At 35.8% G+C, this 26,555-nt stretch overlaps 6 protein-coding genes and 1 long non-coding RNA gene across 8 annotated transcripts in view; 2 read left to right on the top strand and 5 right to left on the bottom strand.

Moving 5' to 3' along the window:
- Window positions 1–1,696: 1,696 nt before the first annotated feature.
- On the top strand, window positions 1,697–14,803 carry LOC100749346. The gene is made up of 7 exons (XM_012380772.3): window positions 1,697–1,939; window positions 7,951–8,262; window positions 8,577–8,852; window positions 8,914–9,146; window positions 9,413–9,679; window positions 9,936–10,185; window positions 10,475–14,803. Exons 3-7 carry the CDS (start codon window positions 8,675–8,677, stop codon window positions 10,645–10,647), a joined length of 1,101 nt encoding a protein of 366 aa, XP_012236195.1. The 5' UTR covers window positions 1,697–1,939; window positions 7,951–8,262; window positions 8,577–8,674; the 3' UTR covers window positions 10,648–14,803.
- Window positions 10,043–10,554, bottom strand: LOC112212108. Its single transcript, XR_004460950.1, has 2 exons — window positions 10,412–10,554; window positions 10,043–10,162 (listed from the first exon to the last, which is right to left on the bottom strand). It is a non-coding gene; the product is annotated as an uncharacterized LOC112212108 (long non-coding RNA).
- A 1,593-nt stretch (window positions 14,804–16,396) lies between the features above and the next one.
- LOC100749231 lies at window positions 16,397–18,175 on the bottom strand. Its single transcript, XM_012380774.3, has 4 exons — window positions 17,922–18,175; window positions 17,452–17,732; window positions 17,261–17,359; window positions 16,397–16,853 (listed from the first exon to the last, which is right to left on the bottom strand). The coding sequence occupies exons 1-4, from the start codon at window positions 17,998–18,000 to the stop codon at window positions 16,473–16,475; spliced, it is 840 nt and encodes a 279-aa protein (XP_012236197.1). The 5' UTR covers window positions 18,001–18,175; the 3' UTR covers window positions 16,397–16,472.
- A 180-nt stretch (window positions 18,176–18,355) lies between these two features.
- Window positions 18,356–22,837, bottom strand: LOC100747195. Of its 2 annotated transcripts, none has more exons than XM_012380773.3 (3): window positions 22,579–22,837; window positions 19,545–19,830; window positions 18,356–19,434 (listed from the first exon to the last, which is right to left on the bottom strand). In XM_012380773.3, the coding sequence occupies exons 1-3, from the start codon at window positions 22,779–22,781 to the stop codon at window positions 18,943–18,945; spliced, it is 981 nt and encodes a 326-aa protein (XP_012236196.1). In that variant the 5' UTR covers window positions 22,782–22,837; the 3' UTR covers window positions 18,356–18,942. The 2 variants fall into 2 exon arrangements, with proteins under 2 accessions (XP_012236196.1, XP_003486374.1); XM_003486326.4 differs by lacking the exon at window positions 22,579–22,837 and adding an exon at window positions 20,562–21,392.
- On the bottom strand, window positions 21,598–22,215 carry LOC117151198. Its single transcript, XM_033318693.1, has 3 exons — window positions 21,958–22,215; window positions 21,864–21,904; window positions 21,598–21,764 (listed from the first exon to the last, which is right to left on the bottom strand). Exons 1-3 carry the CDS (start codon window positions 22,198–22,200, stop codon window positions 21,722–21,724), a joined length of 327 nt encoding a protein of 108 aa, XP_033174584.1. The 5' UTR covers window positions 22,201–22,215; the 3' UTR covers window positions 21,598–21,721.
- Window positions 22,838–23,185: 348 nt separating the features above from the next.
- Window positions 23,186–24,399, bottom strand: LOC100749112. The gene is made up of 2 exons (XM_033318692.1): window positions 24,232–24,399; window positions 23,186–24,090 (listed from the first exon to the last, which is right to left on the bottom strand). The coding sequence occupies exon 2, from the start codon at window positions 24,084–24,086 to the stop codon at window positions 23,376–23,378; it is 711 nt and encodes a 236-aa protein (XP_033174583.1). The 5' UTR covers window positions 24,087–24,090; window positions 24,232–24,399; the 3' UTR covers window positions 23,186–23,375.
- A 566-nt stretch (window positions 24,400–24,965) lies between these two features.
- The window catches only part of LOC100747003 (protein AF-10), a 9,357-nt gene continuing 7,767 nt past the window's right edge, over window positions 24,966–26,555 (top strand). The window contains exons 1-5 of the mRNA XM_024364818.2: window positions 24,966–25,458; window positions 25,553–25,632; window positions 25,697–25,861; window positions 25,935–26,132; window positions 26,217–26,554. Of these exons, the coding sequence (XP_024220586.1) occupies window positions 25,350–25,458; window positions 25,553–25,632; window positions 25,697–25,861; window positions 25,935–26,132; window positions 26,217–26,554 (890 nt within the window). The 5' untranslated portion in view covers window positions 24,966–25,349. The remainder of the gene's footprint in view (window positions 25,459–25,552; window positions 25,633–25,696; window positions 25,862–25,934; window positions 26,133–26,216; window position 26,555) is intronic.

The raw sequence follows: 26,555 nt of genomic DNA, 5'->3' as shown, positions 1-26,555 counted from the left end.
TTTACAATCGACATTATTCTTGCATCTCTTTGCCGTGAGGAGTGAGGAGTGAGGAGGAGGATCGCCGTGGGAATACTGTTTCAAATTCCGCTTTGTCTAAGTCCCGAATAGAATTTTAAAGCCAGTGCCAAAATCACCCTACCCCGTGTCTCACGACTTTCCTTGAAAATGACAGAGAGCCGGGAGAAATTGTATCCTCGTTGCTTCGTGACGTCTAAGATCTCAAATTCGTGAAAATCTGATGCTAAACTGGAAAATTTAAAAATAATGGCTTTTCCCGCCAAATGCGTCTTTATCTGTAAATGACGATTATTAAAACTAAATAATTTCAGTTCCCGTTTCTGGATGTCGTTTGCAATACCAAATTTGCGAAGGTTAGGTTAGAATCTTCAAAATTTGCGAAGGTTAGGTTAGAATCTTCAAAATTTGCAAAGGTTAGGTTAGAATCTTCAAAATTTGCGAATGAGTCTCGTTTCTAAAATAATCATTTTTCTCACCATACGAGAAGAGCAATTTATCTGGATTAATTAATCTCATATCGAATTGTACAATGCTAGATATTCGCGAGATACAATCAGAAATACTTTTTCATCTGGATTAATCAGTTTTCAATTGAATACGCAGCGATACGAATTTTCAGAGCGCGTAATTGAATTCTCCTGTCGTCGATGAGATCATTCATTTTTCCGTCTTCGCAACGAGTTATTAACACAGACATACGAAACAATTACTTGGAAACGAAAGAAGATCTGCAGGCGACATTCGTCAAGCTGCAATTAACAATTCATAATTTTCACGATTAATTCGACGAAGAGTAAAACGTATCCCCCGCTTTATCTACGCCAGTTACAATTACATCCATTGCGCATGCGTGATACCAGGACCGTTCTCTCCTATGGTGATTTATTGCGCACAGTCAACTTTGAAATATTTAAAGACGTGTTATTACAACAGTTTTATATTTAAAAATATATATAATACCACGAAGGAAGATATTTTTAACAAATTATTTCATTTTGCCAAAAGGATTATTTATTGTAAATTTTATAAAATGCTACAAGCTGGAGAACAATGTACAATGCAATTAATGTAATTATAAAGTGCTTCACTTTTAACAAAAATATTTCGGTGAAAAAGGAAATATTGGATTATAAATCAAATTTTCAATTTTATTCGTTCATCAAAAATTAAACACATTGTCCAGCTTTCACAAAGGAATGTTTAAAAATTTCACAGAATTTATCTCTAAAAAGAGGCAAGTCTTACAAAAGCAATTATAACGCTGTCAAAAAATATCTAAATTATAATGAAATATAGAAAATAGACATTTAAAAATATAAAAAGTAATATTCTTTCTTATAATATCTATGCTACATTCGATTAGTAAATATTAACAATATACGGGGTGCTCTAATAATTGTGCTAAAATCGGCAAGGAAATGATTTGAAGTACCGTATAAGAAAAAATTCATTCTACTTTTTCTACTTCGTCTACTTAATTAAAAGATGTTTAAACTCGATTTTCTTGAAAACGGAACGTCGTATGAAAAAATGTTATACCATATTTTCAACTTATCTGTCACGTAGAATCACCCTCTTACCGATTATACCACGATTACCGAAACACGCTATATTTCTAAATTCAAATGAAACGATTTTCGTGCACAGAGGGCGGTGGTCTCCAAGCGCCTAGCGACAGTACTGCGCGCCAGTGGCCGGAGCCCGCATCGAAGCCAGTTGTCGTCTCACAATGGGACGAAGTTGTGGTTTTTTCTGGTTTTTCGTGTGGTTCGCGGCTCTCGTGAAACACATCGAGTTTCCTGACGTTTTACGAATGTGAATCCCCAGTGGGCACAGCGTCCACAGGAACAGGATAGTTCCCGAAGGATTCGAAGCAGCTTTGGTGTCACACTGGGCGGTGTCAGGTTAGGTTTCGAAGGTAAGTCGCAATACCAACACGTATATAGAGTTCGTTCATAAGCCATTATTTCGTGAAATTCTTTTTTCACCTTTTTCCCCGCCTCGATGGAATTCGAATCGAAATTTTCCATCGATCAAGCTAAACTCTAACCTGCAAAATAGAGTTTCGCGAATGATTTTGATTTATTCGATTCCGCAAGCACGTTTGAATGTTCGTGACAGGTGACCAGAAACTAGTTCATACTTTATTATAGCGGTGTACCTAGTAGCTCGAGGTTATCGGTTTTTCGATCTCTTATCGAAATTATGTTGTTAGGTTAGATGTTGTGGCAGTTTGTATTGGATATTGGCTGTAGACGTGCAACTTATTGGCGTTCTTTGTTGCTTTGAACGCAACTGTTTACGGGAGATTTCCTGTAATTAAGGAGTTATTTATTACCTCATTATTGTTGACAAATTTCAAAATTCATTTCCCTTCATATTTCCCACTTGATTTTATGTTACCGAAATTTAAAATTTGTATTTCGTATTGTATTTGTTCGAAGCAAATACCATACAGCAAATACAGATATCATTGATAATCACGAAGTACAAATAAATAAAAATCACTCACTAATAGTGCAATAAACAAACACGCGTCGCTAATTAAATTAACAAATAAATTATACACAGATATGTTTCCTAACAAAGAATATAGCAATTAATGAAGAATAATTAAATACATAACGTGATTCGCTATTGATAATAAAAAAAAACACAAACACCCATAATGCAACTTCTAATTATTTTTTAAACATTTTCAAATTATTTCTCAATAAATTGAAATATAAATTGTAATTTTGTTCCATTTATTTTCTAATAAATTTCGATGTCAATTTGAAGAAGGGGAAAAATAACGGTTTATAGGGTAGTTTGTTTGGCGGTAGGAAAGTTGTATAAATTCTGTGGAGATTGGTCGGAAGTTTCTGGCTGTATTAAGGAAAAGTTTTCCGATCTTGGACAAGGATGCACCGAGATATAATCCCTCGAGTACACTCAATGTTCTCTAAAGTGTCTCGTTTCAGAGCGAGAGAGTTCCTCGACACCGGGGGTTCGCACTTCCGTGGCCTAACGTTTGTTAATTCTTCGGCTGGAAAATGCCAATATCCTGTCGCCATCTTACCGACCGAGTCTCAAATTTAGAATCTTTTTTATCGCATTTCTCATAGGAGATAACTTAATTTTCCGCCATGTATATAAAATTTGTCTTAATTATACATGATGAAAATTTACATTATAACGATTAAAATTTACGTTGTCTTTATTAAATGAAATCATCAAAAATGTTTCATTAAAAAACGTATAAATTATCTGGAAGACATTGAACGTTTCAACTTCGCTTTTGTAAGTGAAACATTTTGATAGAATATTATTAAACAGTATTGTTTCCAGAATTTATTAAAATCTAAAATTAAATTGTTTGATGCGAATTGTATTAGCGACATTAAATGCTAGTTCTTCTCGGTTGAATGTTTCTTTTTTACAAAAAAGGTCTTCAAGATGGCTCAGGTAGAATTTATTCAATTATTTTCTTTCCGCTGTGTCGCGTTTCGTTAGATTATCGAGGTGGTGAAAAATTAAAAAATAACATAGGTCTAAACTCCCAAAGAAAGCTCAATCCGGTCGCTTTGCGTCACACTTTATCCTATTGTTTTTAGAGACCCGAGTTTTACGGTTCTGTCTCGAGCCACTTGTGACGAGTGAAGTTGCTAGTAATTAGATTCTTTTGTTCCGCCCTTAAACGCCGCCTTTTTCCCTCCAAATACCATTGTGTTTTGCATGACGGTTAACCGTATTTTACATATTTTTCAGAAGAGAGATACAATCCAATTAAAACTCTAAACGTACGTAGTAACTGGAACGTAGTGCTACGTGCTTGGTCACAACTTCGATGCTTATCATGTAATATTAGCTTTTCGATTACAAATTCGAATTACGAACATTTTGTACGATATTTCTAATCGAGTATTTCATGGAACACACTTCTGGTTTCAACTTGAATTTTTATCACATAGTAGCAAGTACATTACCACATAGTGGTAAGAAATTTGAATTATAATAATTGCACATAATATTGCAAAATGCATATTCCATTTAGTAATACACATTCCAAAGTAGTAAATACTACTAAACGTACTATTACTACTACTAAACGTAGTAGGAAGTACTAAACGTAGTTGTTCGTATTCCTATTAAGATCCAGCGATCTTTTGAATCGTTACGAGCTTTCATTCGCTATATGACGACACTGTCGATCATCGATGGCAATAAAGCTATAAATACTTCAATGCCGAGCTGTTCGCGCAAATAAAGAGATGAAGAGATCAAGAGAGAAAGGGATAGCTAGATAAGCTACCGATAAGCCAACAAAGCCGTATTCTTACCGAAGGAACCCATTGAAGTTCTCCATTTGATTCGCGTCGCGATCGACTATTACCGACCGGGTAAGAAAGTCTTATAAGTCAAGGTATTTGTTCGTGAGTTCATCGAAATCATTCGAACGTATTCTCATTGACTCACGAAGAACGTCGATTGCGCTGTGTCAAAATAAAAAGTCTAACGTGCTAAAGGAAAAAGGTTATGAGTCGAAGAATTCTTTACCCAGACCTTCTGTAGCTTCTTTAGGATAGATTCAACGCCTCATCATACGATGTACGAAGAAAGAGTAGCAGTAGGTTTTCCCTTAGAATACGCAGCGAGCGACACGGATTAGCTTACGGTAAAATCTCGCAAGTAAGCTTATTCGAAATCGGGCCAGCGAATGCACGTAGACCTCGCGTGTACACGTTTAAGAACATAGTAAGTAAAAGTTAATCGATCTCTTGTAAAAAGCGATAGCCGTTGAAAAACCTCTCGGTTGACTGTGCCGAAAAATTGGGAATAAAAAGAGAAAGAGAGAGTATGAAACCGTGTTTGTTCATATACATGGTGTCTCGGTTAAATGAGATCACTTAGATATCTGCTTTATTTTGCGATTGTACCAAAAAGCTTCTCAGGTCGAAGTTAATTCGTTCTCTGTCGATTTTCCGATTATATATATATATATATATCTTTTTTCTATCTATTGCATTGAGTTAGATAACTTGTACAAATTGGCCCGTTATCGCGGAGATCGATATTATTTCGAGCCCAGAAATAGCGAACCGTTAACTCCATCGTTGCGGAATGGAATTTGCTTTGTGACATCTGCCGGTCGAACAGTGAAAGGAATCTGCTTCCGACAGGATTTTACGCTTTATCGGCTGCGCGATCCTAGGGGAAAATCTGACATGTCGCGACACGATACATATTAATTGGTTTCCTGCTTTGCAGCATCCATGTCGGATGTCCATATCGATATAGGGAAATGTTTGATCGTATGAAAAATGGTAGCGATGAAATTTTCAATTTGGAAAAAATTCGCTCACTTAGAAAATAGATAGAAATAATCTGTGTACCAGTACTGGACCGACGTGGGGAATTTTTTGATCGTATGAAAAGTGATATCGGTGAAATTTTCAATTTGGGGAACGTTCGCTCATTTGGGAAATAATCTGTACGTTTGTTCAAGTATTAAAATACACAGTCGACGAAAGATTATTATAATACAGTTACCGGAGATCAAATATATATATCTACGTGGAATTAAAAAGTACTGGAGGGGTTAGCAGATGTTGAATTAAACATTACTAAAGCAGTTTAAAAAATGACTACATTTAGTATGTAGAGCACGTATTCACAAAGTTTTATGGTATCTGTGAGAAAATTCCCTAGATAAGTATGTATGCTTATGTAGCCTCCACTCTAATTCTTTTCTTCTTTTTAGAAAAAAATGTACTCTCATTTTTTTACATTACTTTCTCACTGAGTTTTTCAATTACTCGTGACAAAAATTATTACGCGAGCTACAACACATTTTCTAATGAAATTCATGCGCTTTAAAAATGTCAGAGCTTTTACAAGGTGGAAGCAACAAAACTTTGTACACAGATATGATAGAACTTGCACGTAAATGACGACATTTTATAAATTGGAATGGACACTTCGTTTATGTTCAACTGGAGAAACTCTTTCGATCTAATTAATTTAGTTATATCAGTTTAATTAAATTCGGTCACTTGAACGTTTTCATACATACACACAAACGCGCGCGCGCGCGCGCGCGTGCACATACACACGCACAGTTAAATATTTTCTGAATTAAATAACTTCTCTTTACCGAGAGCTTTCATTAATTCTAAAAGTTTTATCAACACTTCTCCAAAACTGGCAAGAAAGACGGCGGACGTATAGATACTTTAATAGAAGGAAAGATGCATTTCGTTCCTAAAATACATTTACTGCATTTATTAAACTCAGCCTGCCCGCTGAAAATTAAAGCTTCGTAATTTAATACTTGTTTCGAAGTTTCATTAAATTTGATTTCCGATCTTTCTCTCCTATCTGTTCCACAATTAATATTTCGTCAAATAAAAGATATAATATATGTGCGTCATTTATATAACAGTACTAAACACAAGATATTCAAAGATAATCGATATTGCATTTTTAGTCGTATTTTTTGTGATTGTGAAAGAACGTAATATTACGTCACTAGTAATCGGCTGTAGTTTATACAAAGACATAATATTACGTGAATAGTAAGCAGCTATGGTCTATAAAGAAACGTAATATTACGTCAGTGGCAACCAGATGTAGTTTTAAAAAAAAGACGTAATATTACGTCAGTGGTAACCAGGTGTAGTTAAGAAAAAGACGTAATATTACGTCAGTGGCAACCAGATGTAGTTTTAAAACAAAGACGTAATATTACGTCAGTGGTAACCAGGTGTAGTTAAGAAAAAGGCGTAATATTACATCAGTGGTAAACAAATGTAGTTTATAAAAAAAGCGTAATATTACGTCAGTGGTAACCAGCTGTAATTTCCAGGAAGACGTAATATTACGTCGACAGCAATCAGTCATAGATCGTAGAAAGACGTAACACTATATCAGTGGCCATCGACAGCGACACGAGTTAACTCGTCATTTCAGCCACGACTATATTTCTTATAATCTAGCCACCATTTTCGACTTATTCAGTTTTTTAATGCATCGTTGCAATCTAATTGTAAGTTAAGATATACCTATAAAAACCTTCTGTTTTAATCAAATTCTACTTTGAATAAAAAGTTAAAGCATTATAAAAGAGGGAATTAACGTTACTATGCTCGTCACTTGCCAACTAGCCACCCGACCATTCGCTGTTTGCATTCGCACACAGATTTCCATACAGGAGAACCGGGCACGAAATTCTCCGATTCCGGTGAGCCGATAACGGAAAGACCGGTTATCTAATCTCTGCACGGTGAAAAGCGTATGTAGAGGAACGGCGTGTGCATGCAACGTGCTCGTTAATTGTGCACCATTGCAAGGACGAAAAGGAAAAATGTCGGGGATAAAAAACAAATCGACCTGAACTCAACCGAATCGTTTTGCGTGAGTTACGTTGCTGCGAGAAAAAAGCTCACCCTTGCAAATGACGATCGATCTTAGTATACATTGGATGAATTGTAAATATTGTATTGTGTTTTTTCTTCCAGGAATAGTTTACAGGTCATGCACGTACTTAGTACTACGCTTGTTTGTAGCTTCGTGTTGCGTTCAGATGTACTGCTCTGTTGTTCAATTCTAATTGACTAAAGTCCACGTACACAAAATACAGTACTACGTTTGCGCTTTAAATTCATGTGTTCAGAACTTAGCACTACGTTCTTCGCTTCGTTTTTTCATTTCTCAGTTGCGTCAATCCTCAATTACTATAATATGAGTCAGATTATTATAATGTGTGTTATATAATATGTATATTATGTATCATATATTGTAAAATATGTAACAAAAAATAAGCAGTAAATGAAGAATTAGTTAAATAACATAGCCTTGCGTTGCAAGAGAAAATTATCAATCAACTGTTTTATCTGCATTGCATTTTATTGACGATTAATAATAACACGTCTTAACAATATTTTTCAGAGAGGTGAACAAAATAAACTGCAAAACTGGCGGGCCTGGCGAGTTGCGTTTCGACAGTGGTCGACGACGAAGAACAGGAGGAGCTGCGGTGCACAGGAAGCGACGTTGAGATCGAGGAGTACACCGACACCGACGACTCGCCATATGTCGCTTATCAGGTCACTGATAAGCTGTTCGACACGGACAGGGTGGCCTGGCAAAAATTCAGCTTCGTCGCAACCCTTCTGATCGTCGTCGTCTCCATTACCTTTTTGATTATCACCTATCCCCTTTATCTCGAGAGCGTCAGCTACGTGTCCAACGCATACACAGGTATTCCGGAAACGAATGGATAATGCTAATTGTAGTTTCTTCGCGTAGGCGATTTTATTCTGCTTTTATCCTTCCTTGTCGCGCCAACACATTCGTCTTTTTCAAACCGTACGTTCTGTCTATACGTGTTTACACAATTGATATGATATTGATATAAGAAGTTTGTAGTATCGATTAGGATTGTTTGCTATGAGATTCCATTACGATCCTACAGAGAATTTTTCTATTACGTAGGTTATGAACGGCAAGATAGTGATTCTACATGAAGGAATAAATAAAAAATGTAAAATAAAATCTCTTTGTACCAATTTTAGGACTTCTCTTCACTGCCTTCTGCTCTGCCTTCATCCTGGGCATAATATGTTTCATCGCAGGAAGAGTATCTCCACCACCCGCCCTGATTCCAAACAGCATGCGAATCAAGATCCCTCGTTGTGCTCTGCTCAAAATCAGTCTCATCTATGCTCTCTCTGGCATAGTGATCACGCTTTGCTTGGACCAGGACAGGGTCCTCTGTCATCTACAAGATCCCATAAAAGGCATTACTCTTGTCTTTTCCCTGGTCTACTATTTCTTCTTTTGTCGCAAAAGTAAGATTCCACATTTTATCATTCTTATAAAAAGAAAATAAAAAATAATCTATTGTTATAGTGATGAGCTTGCAGAGGATCTTCTCAAGCACGACGATAATTGTGGGTCTCTTCATAAGCGTTGATTATGGCCTCTGTGATCAATTTCGGTGTAGAGGACAGGAAGTTTCGGGTCATACCACAACTATGAGAGGATCTTGGGGCGTGAAGGCCATTTGGACATTCGTTTATGTCGGTGCGCTAGCCGCTTTCGCTATGTTCTTCACTTTGCTCGAGGCCCATTATACCACTGAGGTGAGAGCTTAAAAATAAATTGAAAGAAATATTGTGGACATTTTATCCCGTGTATATAATGACTAGGATTTAAGAACAAAAGAAAAAAAATAAATATACGTATACCGTCACACAAAAATAAAAGTTTTACCAAGAAAATTTAATATTCTGTGATAAAATGTATTCTATGGAAAATACAGATTCCGTATTATTTTTATAAATTATTTTATTCTGTCATAAAAATAGGCAATTGTACAAAAAAAAAGATAATGTTTTTTATGTTCCAGCAACAGAATATGTGTCAAATAATGGCGAGCCAACAGAACTCTTTCCTTTATACGGTATCAAGATTGGTATCGTCACGAGACATCCGTCGACGAGGTTCTGAAGAAGAGGGAGGCAGATTGCTCCACGTGACAGATCCTGACCCCACCATAAAACCAAAACATATTCCAAAACCTCCGATCCTCGAAACTCTCTTCTATATTCACTTAATCGCGTTCTTCGCCATTTTATCGATGTCCTGGATCGACACGTTGCCAGGAATAGGCAGAGTAAGTTAATTAAATCAATTTACATTTAAAATTATGGTGGGATTCTATTTACTCAGTAGACATCAAGAGTACAAGAATCTAATAGTACATAGGAATTTAATGATTCTCCCCATTATCTATAATTTTTCATTCATAGTAGAAATTCATAATCAGATAACTGGAATTCAATAGACAAGATTTATTTATTTGATCGATTTAGTCAAGTACTAGTTAAGACTTCATTCCAGTAAATGAAGTTGTACTTTTTCTGTTCCAGGGATTATCTCCAGCAGAGCTATACCGCGTGGTGGAGCATGGACTCATGTGTCACTTCAAAAACAGCGACAACTGCTCAAATATTTCTACTCGTGGCTGGATCTTCTTAATAGCCTATATCATCTTCTCAATTTCTGTATTGAACTTCTTGTCTATAAGTGAGAGCGCTGTCTTCACTGTTGCTACCGCCACTGTGTCCCTTCCATTGTCTGTAATCTGGTGGAGCATCTATAAAATGGATGTTCACGGCCGTGAGTAAAAAGTCTCTAATTAATTGACCATGTATATCTTTGCTCATAAGGATTGAGATACTTAGGAAAAATTAGAAACCTGAATAATCACCAGAAAACTATAACAAGCTGTAGGAATTATTGTCTCATTTGAAATGATTATATATGTGATTCGTAAATCAGACTCGGATCTTGATTACGCTTTTGAGACACACTAAAATCGCTTACTTTACAAAACTCAATTTACTTTAGAAGTCCTGCCTGTTTCCTCTAGAAGCAATAAGATTTCTCAAACGAAGGATTTAAACAGGTTTCATCACATGGTCTCCCGGAGTGACGGGAGAGTTAATCTGCGCTCTGCTGGGTCTTCCTGTGGTCCTTCTAGGCCTAGGTCTTCTCGTCAGATCGCATTTCCATGACACTCAGCCCTGCTACTTGACCATGCAACCACCTGACGTACAGTGTGAATCTTCTCAAAGATGAACATCTTTCAGGAAACCATCTAGAGTCTTTGTATTTAACTCTACAGCATAAAGGATCCATAATAATCATTCTACAAATTTTTGTTTAAACGTATGAAAAAAAAAGCAGAAGAAATCGAACGTCAATATTTTATAGAAATTAAAGATATAGGGGTAAGAAGGAGAAAGAAGATGCTTTGGGAGTAGCATGTGCAAGAACACGTGTAGTGAGAGCTCTGCAATCGACTGGGGTAGTGACTTAATTAACTTTTTAACCGTTGTAGCCCAAAGCCCAGTTAAGCAAACTGCCAAATATATTGTAGTAGTTGAAAATGATACGGTGAATTCGTAAAGTTAATCAATGATTAAAACTTACAACTTTTTGTGACACAACAAGTAATTTGTTGTGACGAAATAGGATCATACGGACTTAGAGCAGTTAGGCCAGTTCTACATCAGTTCTGAACCGATTCTTTCTTTGCACTGTGTTTGAAAAAGTTTCTCTTTTTTTATCTAATTAATTAATCCTGTGAAAGGATTAATCTTAAGTTTTGTTTTCTATCAGTATTATTACATTTATGGATACTACAGAAACAAATATAGAAAACTGGCTTTACCGCCCCTGATCGATGGAGTGACCTCTCTTGAACTGGAGGAAAGCTTTCTGTGCACAGTTGTGATAAAGGAGGTGGCATGGACCCGGGGAAAGCAATAATATCGACTATCTCGTATACGCGAAATAAAGAAAAAGAGCGAAAGAGAAAGAGGAGGAGGAAGGAGAGAAGCGATCAATGTTTCCTATGTAATTTGCCAGCGAGAACATCCGTCTAGTCACACAACGTTATTGCCGATTTATATTTTATTTTGATAACGAGAATATTTAATATTTTCGAAACAAAGAACGTTCGAATTATACGTGTTGAGAATATATGTGAATAGGTGTGCGTGCGTGTATATGTGAATGAGTGTGTCAGAGAAAGAAACAAAAAATACAGAAGATATTTTATAAACTCAAAGTATAATAGTGTGTACTGGATTGAAAGTTGCATATTATTGAAAAGGATCTGCTTAGAGGTTAGGCTTCTTTGTTATTCATTGCCATGTTTAATGAATCTAGCAACAGAAATTGAGAATCTAATGTCTCTGTTGAAATATCGAAGAAAATAGAGCGGTTCAATCTGTCTATAATATTAACTCTCTATAACTCTGACTCTATAACTCTATAACTGTAAACAGAAACATACCAATTTGGCTTCTAATATGTTCCCAAGTCGCCATATTGGGATTATAGCCATTTTTTTAACAAATATGAAAGAAGACAAAATGACGTGATTGAATCTTCACAGGTACACCTTTTTAGATAAAAAAAACTTACAAACTTTGATTTTATAAAATTTTTTGGGATGTTATATTTGAAGTATAGAGCTTTTACTGTCTGATGGCAAAACAATTACCGGTTTATCGCGATTCTGTGATCCTCCATTTCCACTTCGTGCACACGCGAATATTTAGATAAGTATATTTGCCAAAGATAGGAGAAGAAGAATGTTAAACGTCAGATTTTTCAGTCTTAGAAATAGAGTATAAACGCGAGTGTGTGCGTACGCGTGAAAGCACAATTTTACACGAACAAATATGGTGCACGAACAAATTCGAACTAGTCGGAGTAACTTACATGAGACATGTTTCTACTTAACAAAATTTCTGATCTCTTCAGCGCAAACTGTGCGATCCTTTTTTATATTTTTACAAAATTCATTCACGTGGATAATCCTGTTGATATTCTTGACCATTTTAATTATTTATCGCAACTATTTATGCGAAAATAATTCTACGCTTTCAGTATTATTCTATTAGTATTCTGTGTACAGAGTGTTTCTAAAACATTAAATAAGTAGATGAGTTATCTTATATGAAATTTAAGATGTCATTTAGAATTTTAAGCCTATTATTTTCATCAAGTATACAGTGACCATGAAAACAAGTAGGAAAAACATAATTTTAAAAGACAATTATTTTAGAAATGCTTTGAACTGATAAATGCATGTACTTAATTAACAAAAATCTTATGGTTGGATTGTGGATATCAATACACATTCACATTCTTATGAATGTAAAGTAATGAAACCAAAATGTAGATTTTGTCTATGAAATACTATAAGAAGTACTTTACTTTGAATATTTTATATAATATATATCCAGTAAATTTTTGTGTCTTTTTCCATAAATGTATAGGTATCCACAGTCTGCTTATGATAGCTGTGTTAGCTCAACTTTTGTAGAAGAGCCTTCTTTTTCTACGTATTTAGTACTTAGTATGTAAGCACTGCATTTTATCTTAGACGAATTAGGGTGAATCGTTTCTCCATGACTGTCAATCCCGCTCCTCCTTCTCCTTGGACTGACACGCAGTCCCAAAAGCTGATCAAAAACCGCTGTCCGCATAAAATCAAAAAGAAATGAGGATGTGATTGAAAGTGGCTGAAAGGAAAATTGTAAAATTCGTGCCAAAATATGAGATACCGAGTTTTAGTCTGTAGCGACTCGTGTAAACGATAGCTAATAAGTATTTATTAGAGCCGTACTGAGAATAGCGTGACACACATAGACAAGTACCGTGAATTAAGTGTAGTTTGTTGTTGGCAGATGTTGAGATGGTAGAAATGTAAGAGAAAGAGGAATATTCGTTGTTGGAAATATGTCAATCATATTCTATCGCAGAAGCTATATACGTCCATGACTTTTTTACACTGATAATAAGCGTTCCAAGTGTAATTATATCAAGATTGCAAGAAGAATAGGCTTTGAGATGGTCTTTGATGTCATTATTTCTATTTTATTTATTCTATTAGTATCATATTAATATTCTCATATTGCTGTAACTGAATGAGAATAAAACATTAAATAGCGTGATTAGATTTCACTTGGTACCATTGGATTATAGATTATAACCCAACTATTGTCGTTATCTCTGATCCAATGATGCTAGTTTTAGAAATTGGGGAAGTTTATCAGTGAATTTTCAGTAATATAATCTTCGCTGAAGATGAATTTTTACTAGACCTATTAAGGTCTATTCTTCCTGCAATTTTGCTATAGCTGCTACAATAATAAAAGACGAAAACGGAAGAAAAACAATAACGAACGTACTACTATTATATTATTACTCTATAGTCGCAACATTTAATCGTATATATACGTATACATATATTAAGAAGTAAATCATGTTATACAATTAACGGAAGACGCAAGAGGGAAGCCGATTTCAATTTGTAGCTTTCTTAATCGACGAGACGTAAATTGAATTACAGACGCAGTTACATACAAAGAAAATGATTCTAAACTTTTTTAAAGAAAGCGCAATTAACGAGTAAATAAGTTACTCTGGTTCAACGAGGGAAATAAATTCGACAGAAGGGAAACTTGATGAATCGGAGAAGTTACGCTTAGAGAAGGTTACAAAGTCTATTAAAGAATAAAAAAGAAATAAGAAGAAAATTAAAAAAAAAGAAGTAAAGAAGAAAAAAATAGCAAACTGTTGATTTTTAATAATTTATTTTTTAGCGAATCATTTTCTCATGTGGCTCAAGCACGATGAGTGTTTTCATTGTGAATCAACTAGTCAACACTTCCAGGGCTTTTCCCTAATTATTATCTGATGCATAAGACGCTGTTCAATTGCGCTGGTTGTTATCGCCAAATGTTGAAAAGGATGAAACTATATTCTGCGTACAGGATATCTAATCGCTGGCTTTCTGATAGTGATTTATTTTTTTATCGAACGCTCACGACCTGGGAGGGTTGACCTATCGTAGGCACATTCGCTGCTATTGATGCATATGGTGCGTCGATGCAGAATCAATTTCTTTTTCAATATTTGTATCTTTTTACATTGTTATTAATATGTTATATTCGCTCGGTATATCCCTCAATTAGTTATTAAGTTATTAGTTGTTGTAGTGTGCAATATTGAATCATAGTACTATATATTTTGTATTTTCGATCAAATGATCTAGGAAGTTGAAGAAAGTATGAACGTGTTTATTATTTAATATATCTTTTAGAATTGAATTATTTCAAGTAAACACACTTCCGATGAAGTATTTTGATAACAGCGAATGTGTTAAACAAAACAAACAAAATAACTAACTAGATAACAATCGAAAGAGACCCAAATTTCTGTTGCACAAAAATAAAAAAAGAAGATTGCATCTGATGCAAACTTGAATGGAGAAATATTGTTACATTTATCTGGTTGCTTGTGGTTGAATATTTTTATAAAAGGACCGTAGTGCGTTCGAATACTGATTACAATGGTAAATTAGCGCGCGACATGCTAAGCAATGCGAAACGATAAACGCGTATTTCGCATCTCTTTCAGATAGACGCTTTACGAAACTTAACAAAAAAAATACTATTTACCAGCGATCAGCAGTGCCGTATATACACACACATAATATATATACATATACATATATATTTATACTGGGTGTCTTCCCCGTGAATATAACGTTAACTATGACATTTCCAACCGTAGCTCGTATACAGTAGCATCTTCAACTTCCGGTCCGCCAAATTAATTCCGCGCTTAAGCAATTTTTCAATCGTTTACTTTTGTGATTTTCTTTATTAGGATTTTTCAAATTTGATTTACAATCGCGGATCAAAAGCTTTGATGTTCGTTAGTATTGGAATATAATAAACTTAGATTTATCGAAGTATGAAAAATGTTTTATTAATTGTGTAACTAAGTTGTAGAATTTTTTGGCGGACGCGAAGCTGAAATTTTTAAATAAGTGGAATCGAAAATTTCGGCGATGGGATGCGACGAAATTAACATAAAAACGATATTACGAGAATGAGGAGAACTGCTGTTAATAATTTTGCATCGAAATTCTTAAGTATATTTGTAAAATAATTTATTTGAGAAATTCTGTTACAATTTTTTCATGTAACGCATTGCATTTCTCCTCGAAAGCATCTCCCATAACAGTACGTATGTAGTATTGGAAAGAGGGGATTTTGTGAAAAAGCAATTTGATAAAAAAGAAAGGAAAATAAGCGTATTCCCGTGGTCGATGTTTAGATTCATAATTACGCTCAATATATTCACTATATTCAACAATTATGTACCGGATTGTAAATGTGTTAATACATACATATATATACTTATATAAAAAAGGTAAAAAAAAAAAGGTCGTCGTATAAAGCTCATCTTCTCGTCACTCGACCACTCGTCGTCCACTCGTTTGAATAACAAGATCAATTAAGTTGCTGAAAAGCAGGCACCGACTAACGAAGTTAATTATGTACCAACCACGAGACACTCGTGAGATAACGTAGAATCTCTTCACTGTCGGACTTGATATTCATCTCGAGTGTCCTCGTACTGATTCTGCCCATCACTGCTTTCTTTTTTCCTCTAAAATCCTCTCACTAGATGGTGAAATGCGTCTTTTAAAAATGACTAGCTAAAAACTAGTTTCGATATTTATTCAGTTACTAAATGCGAATTTGAATTTTAGTTTGAGATTGAGAACGAATCTGAATGTAAATTCGAACATTATTCTATCAAAGAGTTTTAATTATTTAATTGTTACTTAATGGACAATAGAATGTGTCTGATGAAACTCATGGCACAAACTGAATTACCATTTGGATTCCTTCTTTCTTTATTTTTCTTGGAATATTATATTCATATCTCGAAAGGTTCTACAAACAAAAAATACTAATAATATTTCTTGATGAACAAAAATATTTCATTAACCATTCCAGATATTACAGTCGCAACAGCATAACATGAAAGAACTCACTACAGAACCTATCTCTCGCACGTCTTAGTTCTTTTTAAAGTTTCAAAACCTGCAACCTGGCCGTTCTATGAACGTCTCCTATCCTCTCGGACATTTTTCTGCCAGCAAAGCTGTAATCTTCGTACCGAAACTCATGTAGAACCTCGAAACCCAATTTGTCTGCGATTCGTTGACTGTAGTTAGAGGCAAATATACCAAAAATTATCTCTGGGAGCACGTGCTGCTCTAGAACGTCACCGTCGATCGATGTTCTCTTCATTGTACCGTTCAACAATCCTCGACCGAACTCGATACACTTTTCTACCATTTGGCGGCCGATCCCTCGGCCTTGGTAACGTGGATTGGTGCCAAGATAAAACAACTCCAACGCCCCATTTGCATTGTTCCTCTCAAAAATATCTACGCTGCACTGAGTCTGTTCTTGGACCAAGAAGCAGCAGGATTAATCTTAGTTGGTTTCTTTAAGAAAATTTTAAAAAAGGTTATTCTAATAACGCTCTGGTTGCTATTAATGACACTCTAATTGAAGTTATGAATTCCAATACAGGCCAAGTCCACGAATTTGCTTCGATTCGTTATTGATCTTATTGATTGGTGGAAAGATGCGAACTAGTGCGTGGTCTGGAATTCATAGCTTCAGTTCCAAAGATAAACTAGTACTGTTACAGTCACAAGAAACGTCTTAATCAAGTTCAAAAATACATCTAGTTCTTCCGAATCTCTAAATAAAGCCTGTGATGGTAGCAAAGCAATTACCGAACAAATTGAAGATAACACTTGATCTAAACGAGGCAATTTAGCCAATCATCAAGAGACACTTACGTCATCGAGAAGCTTGACAAGCTGCCTGCACGTCTGGTGCCTCAGGTTCTCCTCTATGAACACCTCTAGCTCATCCTTTACTCCTTCTTTGGGTCTAGCCTTCAAAGTGATAGAAAACGTTCGGTGAAAATCACTTAAAGAAAGTTAGAGGAAAAACTGGCTAGCTACTATGGAAATGAATGAAAACTTGCATGAAGCTTGTTGAACGCCACAGCTGCTAATTCGTTCGTCTTCTTGTCAACAGCTATCAACGTGGTACCGTCTTTGATGACTTCCTTGAAGACTAACAACATCTCTTCTGGAGCTCCATCTTCTTCAAACATCCCCAAACCTATTGCCAGATTTTCCTGTTTCATGGTCTGAGCCTGTATAGCCAAAGCATCCTCTACTTTGTCTCTGGTGAGTAGTTTGTAGTTCAGTTCATCGTCAGACTCCAGAGACATGGCTGAGAAGCGAAATGGTAAAACTGGAACTAAAATTTCCAACAGGACTTAATCCATTCACCATTTTGTCTCATGAATCCTTTCTCCGAGGGAGCTGCTCGATTAACAATTGTGATAAATATAGATAATATAGATTTTCATATAAATTTCTGTGATTTAACGTTCGACTAATTGTTTTATCTATTTTATTCAAGATGAAAGGCGTTTTTATCTGTTACCTGTTGTTTTGACAGGCTGATAAAGAAACAGATAGGAAGCAACACGTGCTGAGACGACTGGCAGCGATAACTCAGTCATAGACCAATATTTGAGGAAAATGATGTTCCCGGCTGCATGTGCGACAACAGAATGAAGCTAAATTCGAGTAGTTTCTTCCAAGCGACCTACACTCTGGCTATTAAGGCCTTTGTTGGCACAGCTCTGGTGTCTTGATAAGCAGCCTCCGCTTCAGTTTTCAGCGTCCAATTAATGCATATGGGGGAAACGCTCGTATTATCTGTGTACAAGTTGTAGAACTATAATCGACGCACTATTGTTTTTCAAAGCGAGGACTCTGAACTGCTTGCATCATTTAGGACACGTTCATAAATAAAGATTATCATGTCGAATACTTGGACGTGATAGATAAAAGAACGATTCAAAAGAAGGATCGTTAAAGAATAATTTGTTTATTGTAAAAGACCCCTTGACATAATAATACTTGAATAATACTTGTTTCCCCTGTATGTTTTGACGGAATAAGACATAACGTGTGTAAGAAAATATTTTTAACTAGTACTCTTCACTGATTAGTGAATTATCTGCTGACACACTATACATGTGCTACCTTATCGCGTGCAAGCACTCTAAACTCGATTACAACAATCAGATTAACTTAATAACGCAAGGTCGTGGAAGTATATATAGACACTGAGCCAATTTTCTTCGTATTGTACAATTTTATGCAAGAAAATATGTATTTTCTGTTGTATCTCTAAAGATAAACCTATCAGTATCCTTCTTATCAAATTCCTTCTTAATAAGTAGATTATGGATATTCATATAAATTCATATTTTTATAAAAAAAATAATAGAATTTACACAAAGATTTGTATCGTCTAATAGTATAACAATATTAACATATTATTATATTATATATTCTTGCACATTATATACATCCTCGCATCTTTCGATCTGCCATAAATTCATAGAAATCCGCAGTCCAATAATAAATTAGTGTCCTAACTAGTTACATTCAGCCTAAAATAGTCTTTTAGCCACTAGGAGACAGTTCAAATGTTCGTTTCCTATCCTCTCGTTGAAAGATTTCCCATTAAACTGGAACTCTTTGTAGTTGGTTGACACCAGGCTCTCGAATCCACACTTTGCTGAAATCTTTTGTGAATAGTTTGATGTCATGATCGCAGACACTAGGTTAGGCACTGCTTCCAGATTTTGTATCGTATTGTCGCCATTTATCGTAACTGGTGTCTTCACTGCCTTTCCCTTTTTCAACTCCTTTGCAACTTCTATGGATGTAGAAACCAATAGTTCCCCTATCCTACGCTTCTGATTATTCGGCAAGGTAGCCAAGAACATTATTTCAAAAATACAGTCGGTGTTATAGTGCTTGAATAAATTCATCTTAGCGTCTATGTTGATCATGAAGTCCACTAGAGCTTTCGACGACTTGTACTTGCAGTTTTCACTGAATACCTCGAAAGCGCTCTTGTCTGATGAACCGTTAAGGACCTGGACAATGAAGGCAGTGTCTTTTTAATGGTTGTACGGTAATTATCGTAGATATTCTTATAAACTCGTATCTAGCAGTATGTTTTGGCTTTTTCATCCTTTTTATTTACCTGTAGCTTGTTAAAAGCCACTCCAATAACTTCTCCACTGTGTATGTCCACAGCCACTACACTGACGCCATCCTTGGCAGCATCCAGGCAAAGGTTCTCGAGTTCCTCTGATGCACCAGGTTCCGAGAGTAGGTCTACACCTCTGGATACGCTCTCGTAGACAAAGAAGCTCTTTCTCATGACATCCAGAGCTCCTTCCAGAGTTTCGTTCGTCAAGGATTCGAAATCAATGGTCCTATCCTCTGTGGAACCCCAGACTCGGTACGGTGGCATTCCGTTTCGTTTCCTAAACGCAAATACAATTATTTGAAATAACTAATGCGATATTTATTCTTCATTTACATTAGAAAAGATGACAAGGGAAGTGCGTGTGATGGGACACACTAACGAACTTATAAATAAGGAAACGTTTGCCTATCTCAATTGCGTCCTGAAAAATGTTCTTTCCATCTTTCTATACGATATAGCACCTACAAATAGAAATTTTCTTCTTATATTATGTAAATCATAAAGAAAACCAAAAATTCTCTGAACGTCATTATTAGACAACAGATATTTATGGAAAAATGTTGGACTTAGACAGATTTGTTTCATCTAACTAATATTAGAACGAGTACTGTAACCAATCAGTACAACTAATATGAGCCAGTTAGCTGTTGCGACATCTTTGAGAACTTTGGAAAGTGTGTACTTAAAGTGTGTCGCAAAAAAGTAAGCGATGACGAGTATACTCGTCAAATACAGAGTATGTGTGGCTGTTATAATATAGAATTAAGTCGAAACGAAATGACTGTTTTATTTTTTAATTCTATTACTGACAGAGCTCGTCATAACGCAAAATATTGCCAATTCCTCACGACGAGTATACTCGTCGGAAACAGCTAACTGTTTAAAAAATTAGGATCACAACTTTCGACGCAGATTACTCGATTCACTACCTGTGGTCTGCCAAAAAGCCACCGAATCGCGTTAGTAACTTTCAATAACGAGTTACAGTTTAATTTTATTCCTTCTCACCTCATTTTGACTGACAGATGTGCAGACAATGCTGGGTCACGCTACACTGGCCATGACCAGCCACATCCACGAGAATACAAGGCGACCTAACACCGTCGATTACCAGGCTATCGGTTGATGGATAAAACGGCACCTATGTACCGTGTTTTGAAAGACACGCAAACAATGTTATCACATTTCACGTGCTCTAGAATTTCTCCAATTTTTCCATCGGCTCTCTTTATCCTCATATCTCTTAAAATAACTGACCAAATCGGTCGAACGAGATCGAAAACAACCACACAAAGAAATTTCAATTTTTCAAACAATTCTATCAACTGGAAAGCAAGTGCATCTGCTATTACAACGAATAACATTTACGATTTATTATGAGGCGAACGGATAGCGAGGAATTCTTTGGAGTCGAATGAACCCATTATACTCGACAACAATGCGATACCCGTTTGAGAAACGTGATATATGCGAGTCAATGGAACCATATAGCTGCATACAAGGTCATGTGTCAACTTGTTGTGGATAGATGGTGGGAGGGGGAGCTGATGAAAGTGCCGCAGAGATAAATTTAGTCGATCCACAGGCCATCAGAGGTCGTTAACCGTGTGTAAAGCTAATTTAATTAGTCAATGAGGCAAATCTTCATTGAGGATTGTCCATTACCCTCCGCCAGTGGCCATAAACTTGAAATTCTTCGTCGTTCAAGATTTTCCACTGGCAAGCCATTCGATTGATGATGGAATTTTGGTGAATTTCTTGACACGGTTCGAAGGAAGAAGAATGTTTTAGAGATGCTACTGATAATTGATTGGTAGCAGCTAGATCTATTTTTGCGAAGAAGGTCCAGCATGCTTTGGATGGCGATTTTAGCGACTTTATCTATGGAAATATTTTTTAATATTATTATGTAGCAACTATAAATATAATAAATATTAATATTATAATATAGAGAGGGGTTAGGTTGGGGTTAGGCTGTTACCGTACGAGATTACTTTCTTCTGATTTATTGCACAAAGATACAATAAACAAAAGTAGGAACCAATTGCCAATAGCATTTCTAGAAATATTTTTGTCTATCCTTTCGAATCGTGTCGAAAAATCTGTGTGATTCTGTCGTCAATCGAGTAGCGTTCCCTGTCAGTCCTAAAGCTGTAGTAGTTTAAATTTTAAGCGGACAGTACCACACAAGATATGGCTATCTTGGATAGTCTGGAAAACACGATTTCCAAATTGTTCGAAGATCAACAGATCTGTCATTTGAAACAAACAAGGTCATTTGTGTAGAATACTTGTACCATTAATTTGTACCTGCATTTTTCGGAAGTATCCCCAATTAGTAAAGAATTTTCTCTGATCAATTCACATATGTTCTATGTTTTTGCTTTTTGCAAAATTTCTGCGCGTTCGTTTTAATTTTAAAGTTTTCCAAAATTGGATAGCATGATGGATGCAGATAGATTATAGTAGATGGATTTGTAAATGTGCCGATGTGAAAACGTATCAGTGATTTTACGACTGATAATATTAATTGGCAATTCCGTAAATGATAATTGAAGCGGTCCAGGGTAAAACGATGTTGTTGCAACACTGCTAACGGATTTCTAAGTTTGAAATTTCCAATTGTTCTTAACACGAGAGGGTGCATCGTCCTTTTATTTTATCGTTGGAAAATTTTGAAAAAAAGAACTTTATTTTATGATGACAATATTAGTCATTTCGTATTTGTTAATAATTAAAAAAAAAATTCAGACAATAATGAAAAATATAGCAGATATTAAAATACTATGTCTAATATCTGTGACATTTCAGAAATACACTGTTACAAAATTTATCACCGAAGACATAAAAAACTATGTCGTGAAGAAGCGAGAAGTTCAAACCGACTACCGGAAACTTCCATCGATGACAACCTAGATACTTCATTAATAGATAAATCATGAGGCACGTTTCCTTGAATTGTCACTAACAACTATATCAATTTTTATTATTAAAAATTTCATAAAAGAAATTTGAAATTACTTACAATAATGTATAATTCTCTTTGTATGTGTTTGTAGATATATTGCGTTCCAAAATTTCGATTCCGCTCCTGTAGAACAACTTCAGCGAATTGCAATTGGTTGAGCAGAGCCAAGATATTATAACCGTAGTGTAACACGTAAAATAGTCAATTTGATTCGCGGGACTTTCAGCGCAGTATTGGTACTTCCCAGAACAAGATATCATATGGTTATGTAGCTGACGTTATCGCATTCTATAGCAATATCAAATGACGAATGTTCTCAGGAAGAAGAATTGTTCGATTGGATCGCAGCCATCCAGGCTGTCAAACAAGCAAGTTGCAATAGACCAAGCTGTCCAGTTTCTAGCGCTAGCGTTTGATCGGTCGCTCGAGCAAACATGTAAAGATACATGAATATAAATCAGAAATGTCTTTCACACGTTTTACAGTTGGTAATTAATCATAGTGATGATTGCAAATGTATTGAAGCGATAGTAGAGAGTGTAGATAATAAGTATTAATTATATCAGTAATACGAGTAATTAATATATAATAAACAATGATTATAGATAAATTATTTAGTATGAAATTAAATTAATTTAATATTTAATATAAAACTGTTGAATAATTTGTCTCAAAGTAATATTTATTAATAATTATTTTTGTTAATAATACATTTTTAGAAACAGTAATTATTATACAATTAAATGGCGTATGAGAACTGAAAGATACAGGATACTCAATTTTAGCTCATATACTTTTTAGCAGAAATATACATTTGTATACTTTTTTGTACGATACATGCTATCTGGAAAATTTTAAATAAGTTGCAAAACCATAACAGAAACAACATTATGTGGCGGAGTGTCTTGAAAAATAGGTCGCCCATCATTATCTTTGTAGTGCAAAAGATCTACATCCATAATGCTTTTTAATCCAAGTCTTCCCGCCGCTTTTTTCGAATACAGAGATGTATACACACCAAATATGAATCCGACGTCTTTTACGGTATTTTTCGCGAAAGAAATTCCTGCAGCCATTAGTGACCTTGAAAGTCCTTGTCTACGATAATTTCTATCCACAGCGACCGCATAAAATTCCACGGCTGCCTTGGAGTTTGGAAACTTTCCATATAAATCAGCCGTTTCACTGATCTCTGATAAATAGTTGAAATATTGCTTCATTAATTCATTTTTAGGAGGATTGTTGCTGAAGGCAGCGGAAACGCCATCAGCACCATCATCGGACTTCGAATTCTTACTAACTATCATCAGGTTTACTCCGATGATTTTTTTCGATGATTTTCCTATCGCTATGATGCAAGGTGAAAAAGCGAAAATTGCCCGTATCAGTCGCTCGTGATCGATCCTCATCGATTCTTCATCCTCAATTGTTAACGAATTATTATCTCTCAAACTTTTCAACATGGTCTCTTGCTTATCGAAATTTTCATGTAAGAAAGATAAAATCTCCGATAAGTGAGTGTCATTCGCCCATTCGAAAGTATATTGATCGTTATTTGATTCCATTTTTCTATGTATCAATATTGTAAAAATGAAGATGTCAGTAAGTTAGAAATCTACTTTACCATCGTGTTTTTATTTCATTCGTTAAATCACTCTTTCACCTGAAGCAGAGTTACTGTTTATTCTATTGTCTTTTATTTATGTATACCTTAATTGATAGTTCTATATTATGTAACTTTTCGTTTATGTTGGTGACAGAAATATGTTATAAGTCGATGTTTCTCGTTACATCACAATTAGTCGTGCAATGGACTCACTCTACTTAAATGTAAATTGTTGGAAGGTGTTACACATAAATAGAATCGTAAACTAGGGTTTTGATTGGTCGATATTGGAATTCGGTTCATAACATATTCATTGATAGAGCACGTGATTCATTCTCATCTCCAAACTAGCCTTCACAAACTAATCTTCTATATTCTTTAAAATTCCGACGAAGAAATATTAATAGCATCAATTTGAAAGCATGTAAGAATCTATAGGCAAATAAAAAAGAAATAATTTAATCTTTATAAATCGAAAATTTTGAATTCATATTTCAATGGAAAAGAAAGGAGGAAATTTTATAAATAGCGAATAATAGTAAATTGAATTTATATATTTTTATATTTTTATGGATATAACTAAAGAAGGTATATTTAAATAGAAATTTGTTCCATTTACCAAATATAATAAATACTGTAGTTGTATATTTTATATATATTTACATATTACATGTATTGTGTACATTTTTACAGCTGTCTGATAACTGTTATGAAAGAAGCACGGACGGAAAGAAGCTACTATAAAGAAAGTAAACGTCGGCCGATTTTTGAACACGCTCTAACATTTTCGCGGTAGAGCGCGCGGATACGCGTGCGCACGCAAGACGCAACAACAAAATAAGATGGCCGAACAGCGAAACAAATAGAGCGCCGTTGTAAATAACAAACCGTTCGAGCACGTTTCGAAACGGTATTTCTTTAAAGAACAGCCGGTGCACGGTACTCTGAAAGCGCCTCGGTCTCGGTGCTTCGTGTTCCCACGGTGTGGAATCGTGCGAGCAACGGGCAACGTGGGGTCGCGCATTCCAAGCCACGATTCACCGTTGAATGCGTCACGCGTGTCCACAAGCATCGAGGAGAATAGTCAAAGAAGAAACGAGTTGAGAATCGCACATTGCCAGGATGCAATTGCGAAAGCGAGGTTACCTCGCGTTACATCTCCGCTTACGGCTCGCCTAGCTCCTCATGCTAGTCTCGTCTTCCGAATTGCTTGGAACACAGCATGAAGGAGATGCTTGGAGGGTGCTGCGTGTGTTCTGACGAGAGGGGTTGGACTGAAAATCCACTGGTGTATTGTGATGGCCAAGGTTGTACAGTTGCTGTACACCAAGGTTTGTTTGTTACGTTGATTCTTCTTCTGCATAGAGTTGTATGCTTACAATTGAAGGTATACAATCGTAATGTTACATTCTAATGTTGTTATAGCTTGTTATGGTATCGTTACGGTACCTACGGGACCATGGTACTGCAGGAAGTGTGAGTCGCAGGAACGTAGTGCCCGTGTAGTAAGTTTCATAATTATTGCCCTGAAAAGTACATTGTTTACTTGGGTGTCAAATTGTTTTGCAGCGCTGCGAATTATGTCCGAGCAGAGATGGTGCTCTTAAGAGAACCGATCAGGCTGGATGGGCACATGTGGTTTGTGCACTTTATATACCTGAAGTTAGGTTTGGTAACGTGACAACAATGGAACCAATTATTTTGCAATTGATACCATCTGAAAGATTCAGTAAGGTAAAGATATCCCAAATTAAGATAGACTTGTTAATGATTATTTAATATAAAGTATGTAATGTGGTTGTTACAGTCATGTTATATTTGTGAGGAACAAGGAAGGGGTAGTAGAGCAAATGTGGGAGCCTGTATGCAGTGCAACAAGACTGGCTGCAGGCAGCAATTTCATGTTACTTGTGCTCAGGCTCTTGGCTTGCTCTGTGAAGAAGCTGGCAATTATCTAGATAATGTTAAATACTGTGGATATTGTCAGCATCATTACTCAAAATTGGTATGTGTCATACTGTTTAAAACCAAAATCTCGATGAAATCAAATCGGTCGATTCCAGTAAGAATTTGATCGTTTCACTTACAGAAAAAAGGTGGTAATGTAAAAACAATACCACCTTATAAGCCAATACCCGCTGATAATGGTTCGTCAGACTCATCTCCTGAAAAGGAAGCGGAGACTCCGATAAAATCTTCGTCAAGTGGTAAACGAAAGAGTTCAAGTTCCAAATCAGCTACAAATTCTAAAAACAAATCCAATACTAGTCCAAGTCTAGAAATAAATGGCGTTGCTGACGACAAGAGCAGTAGCGGCCGTAATACACCCAAAGACAACACAACAAATTCCAGTAAATTCACCACTTCCAACTTCGTAGAGACGATCGTGACCCAATCGGAGAGTGTGTTCGGACATGACGGCACCGCG

Source organism: Bombus impatiens, unplaced genomic scaffold (assembly GCF_000188095.3).
Source record: "Bombus impatiens unplaced genomic scaffold, BIMP_2.2 scf_0107, whole genome shotgun sequence".
NCBI lineage: Eukaryota > Metazoa > Arthropoda > Insecta > Hymenoptera > Apidae > Bombus > Bombus impatiens.
Note: the sequence above shows the minus strand (reverse complement) of the source record. Positions and strands in the feature narration are given on the sequence as shown.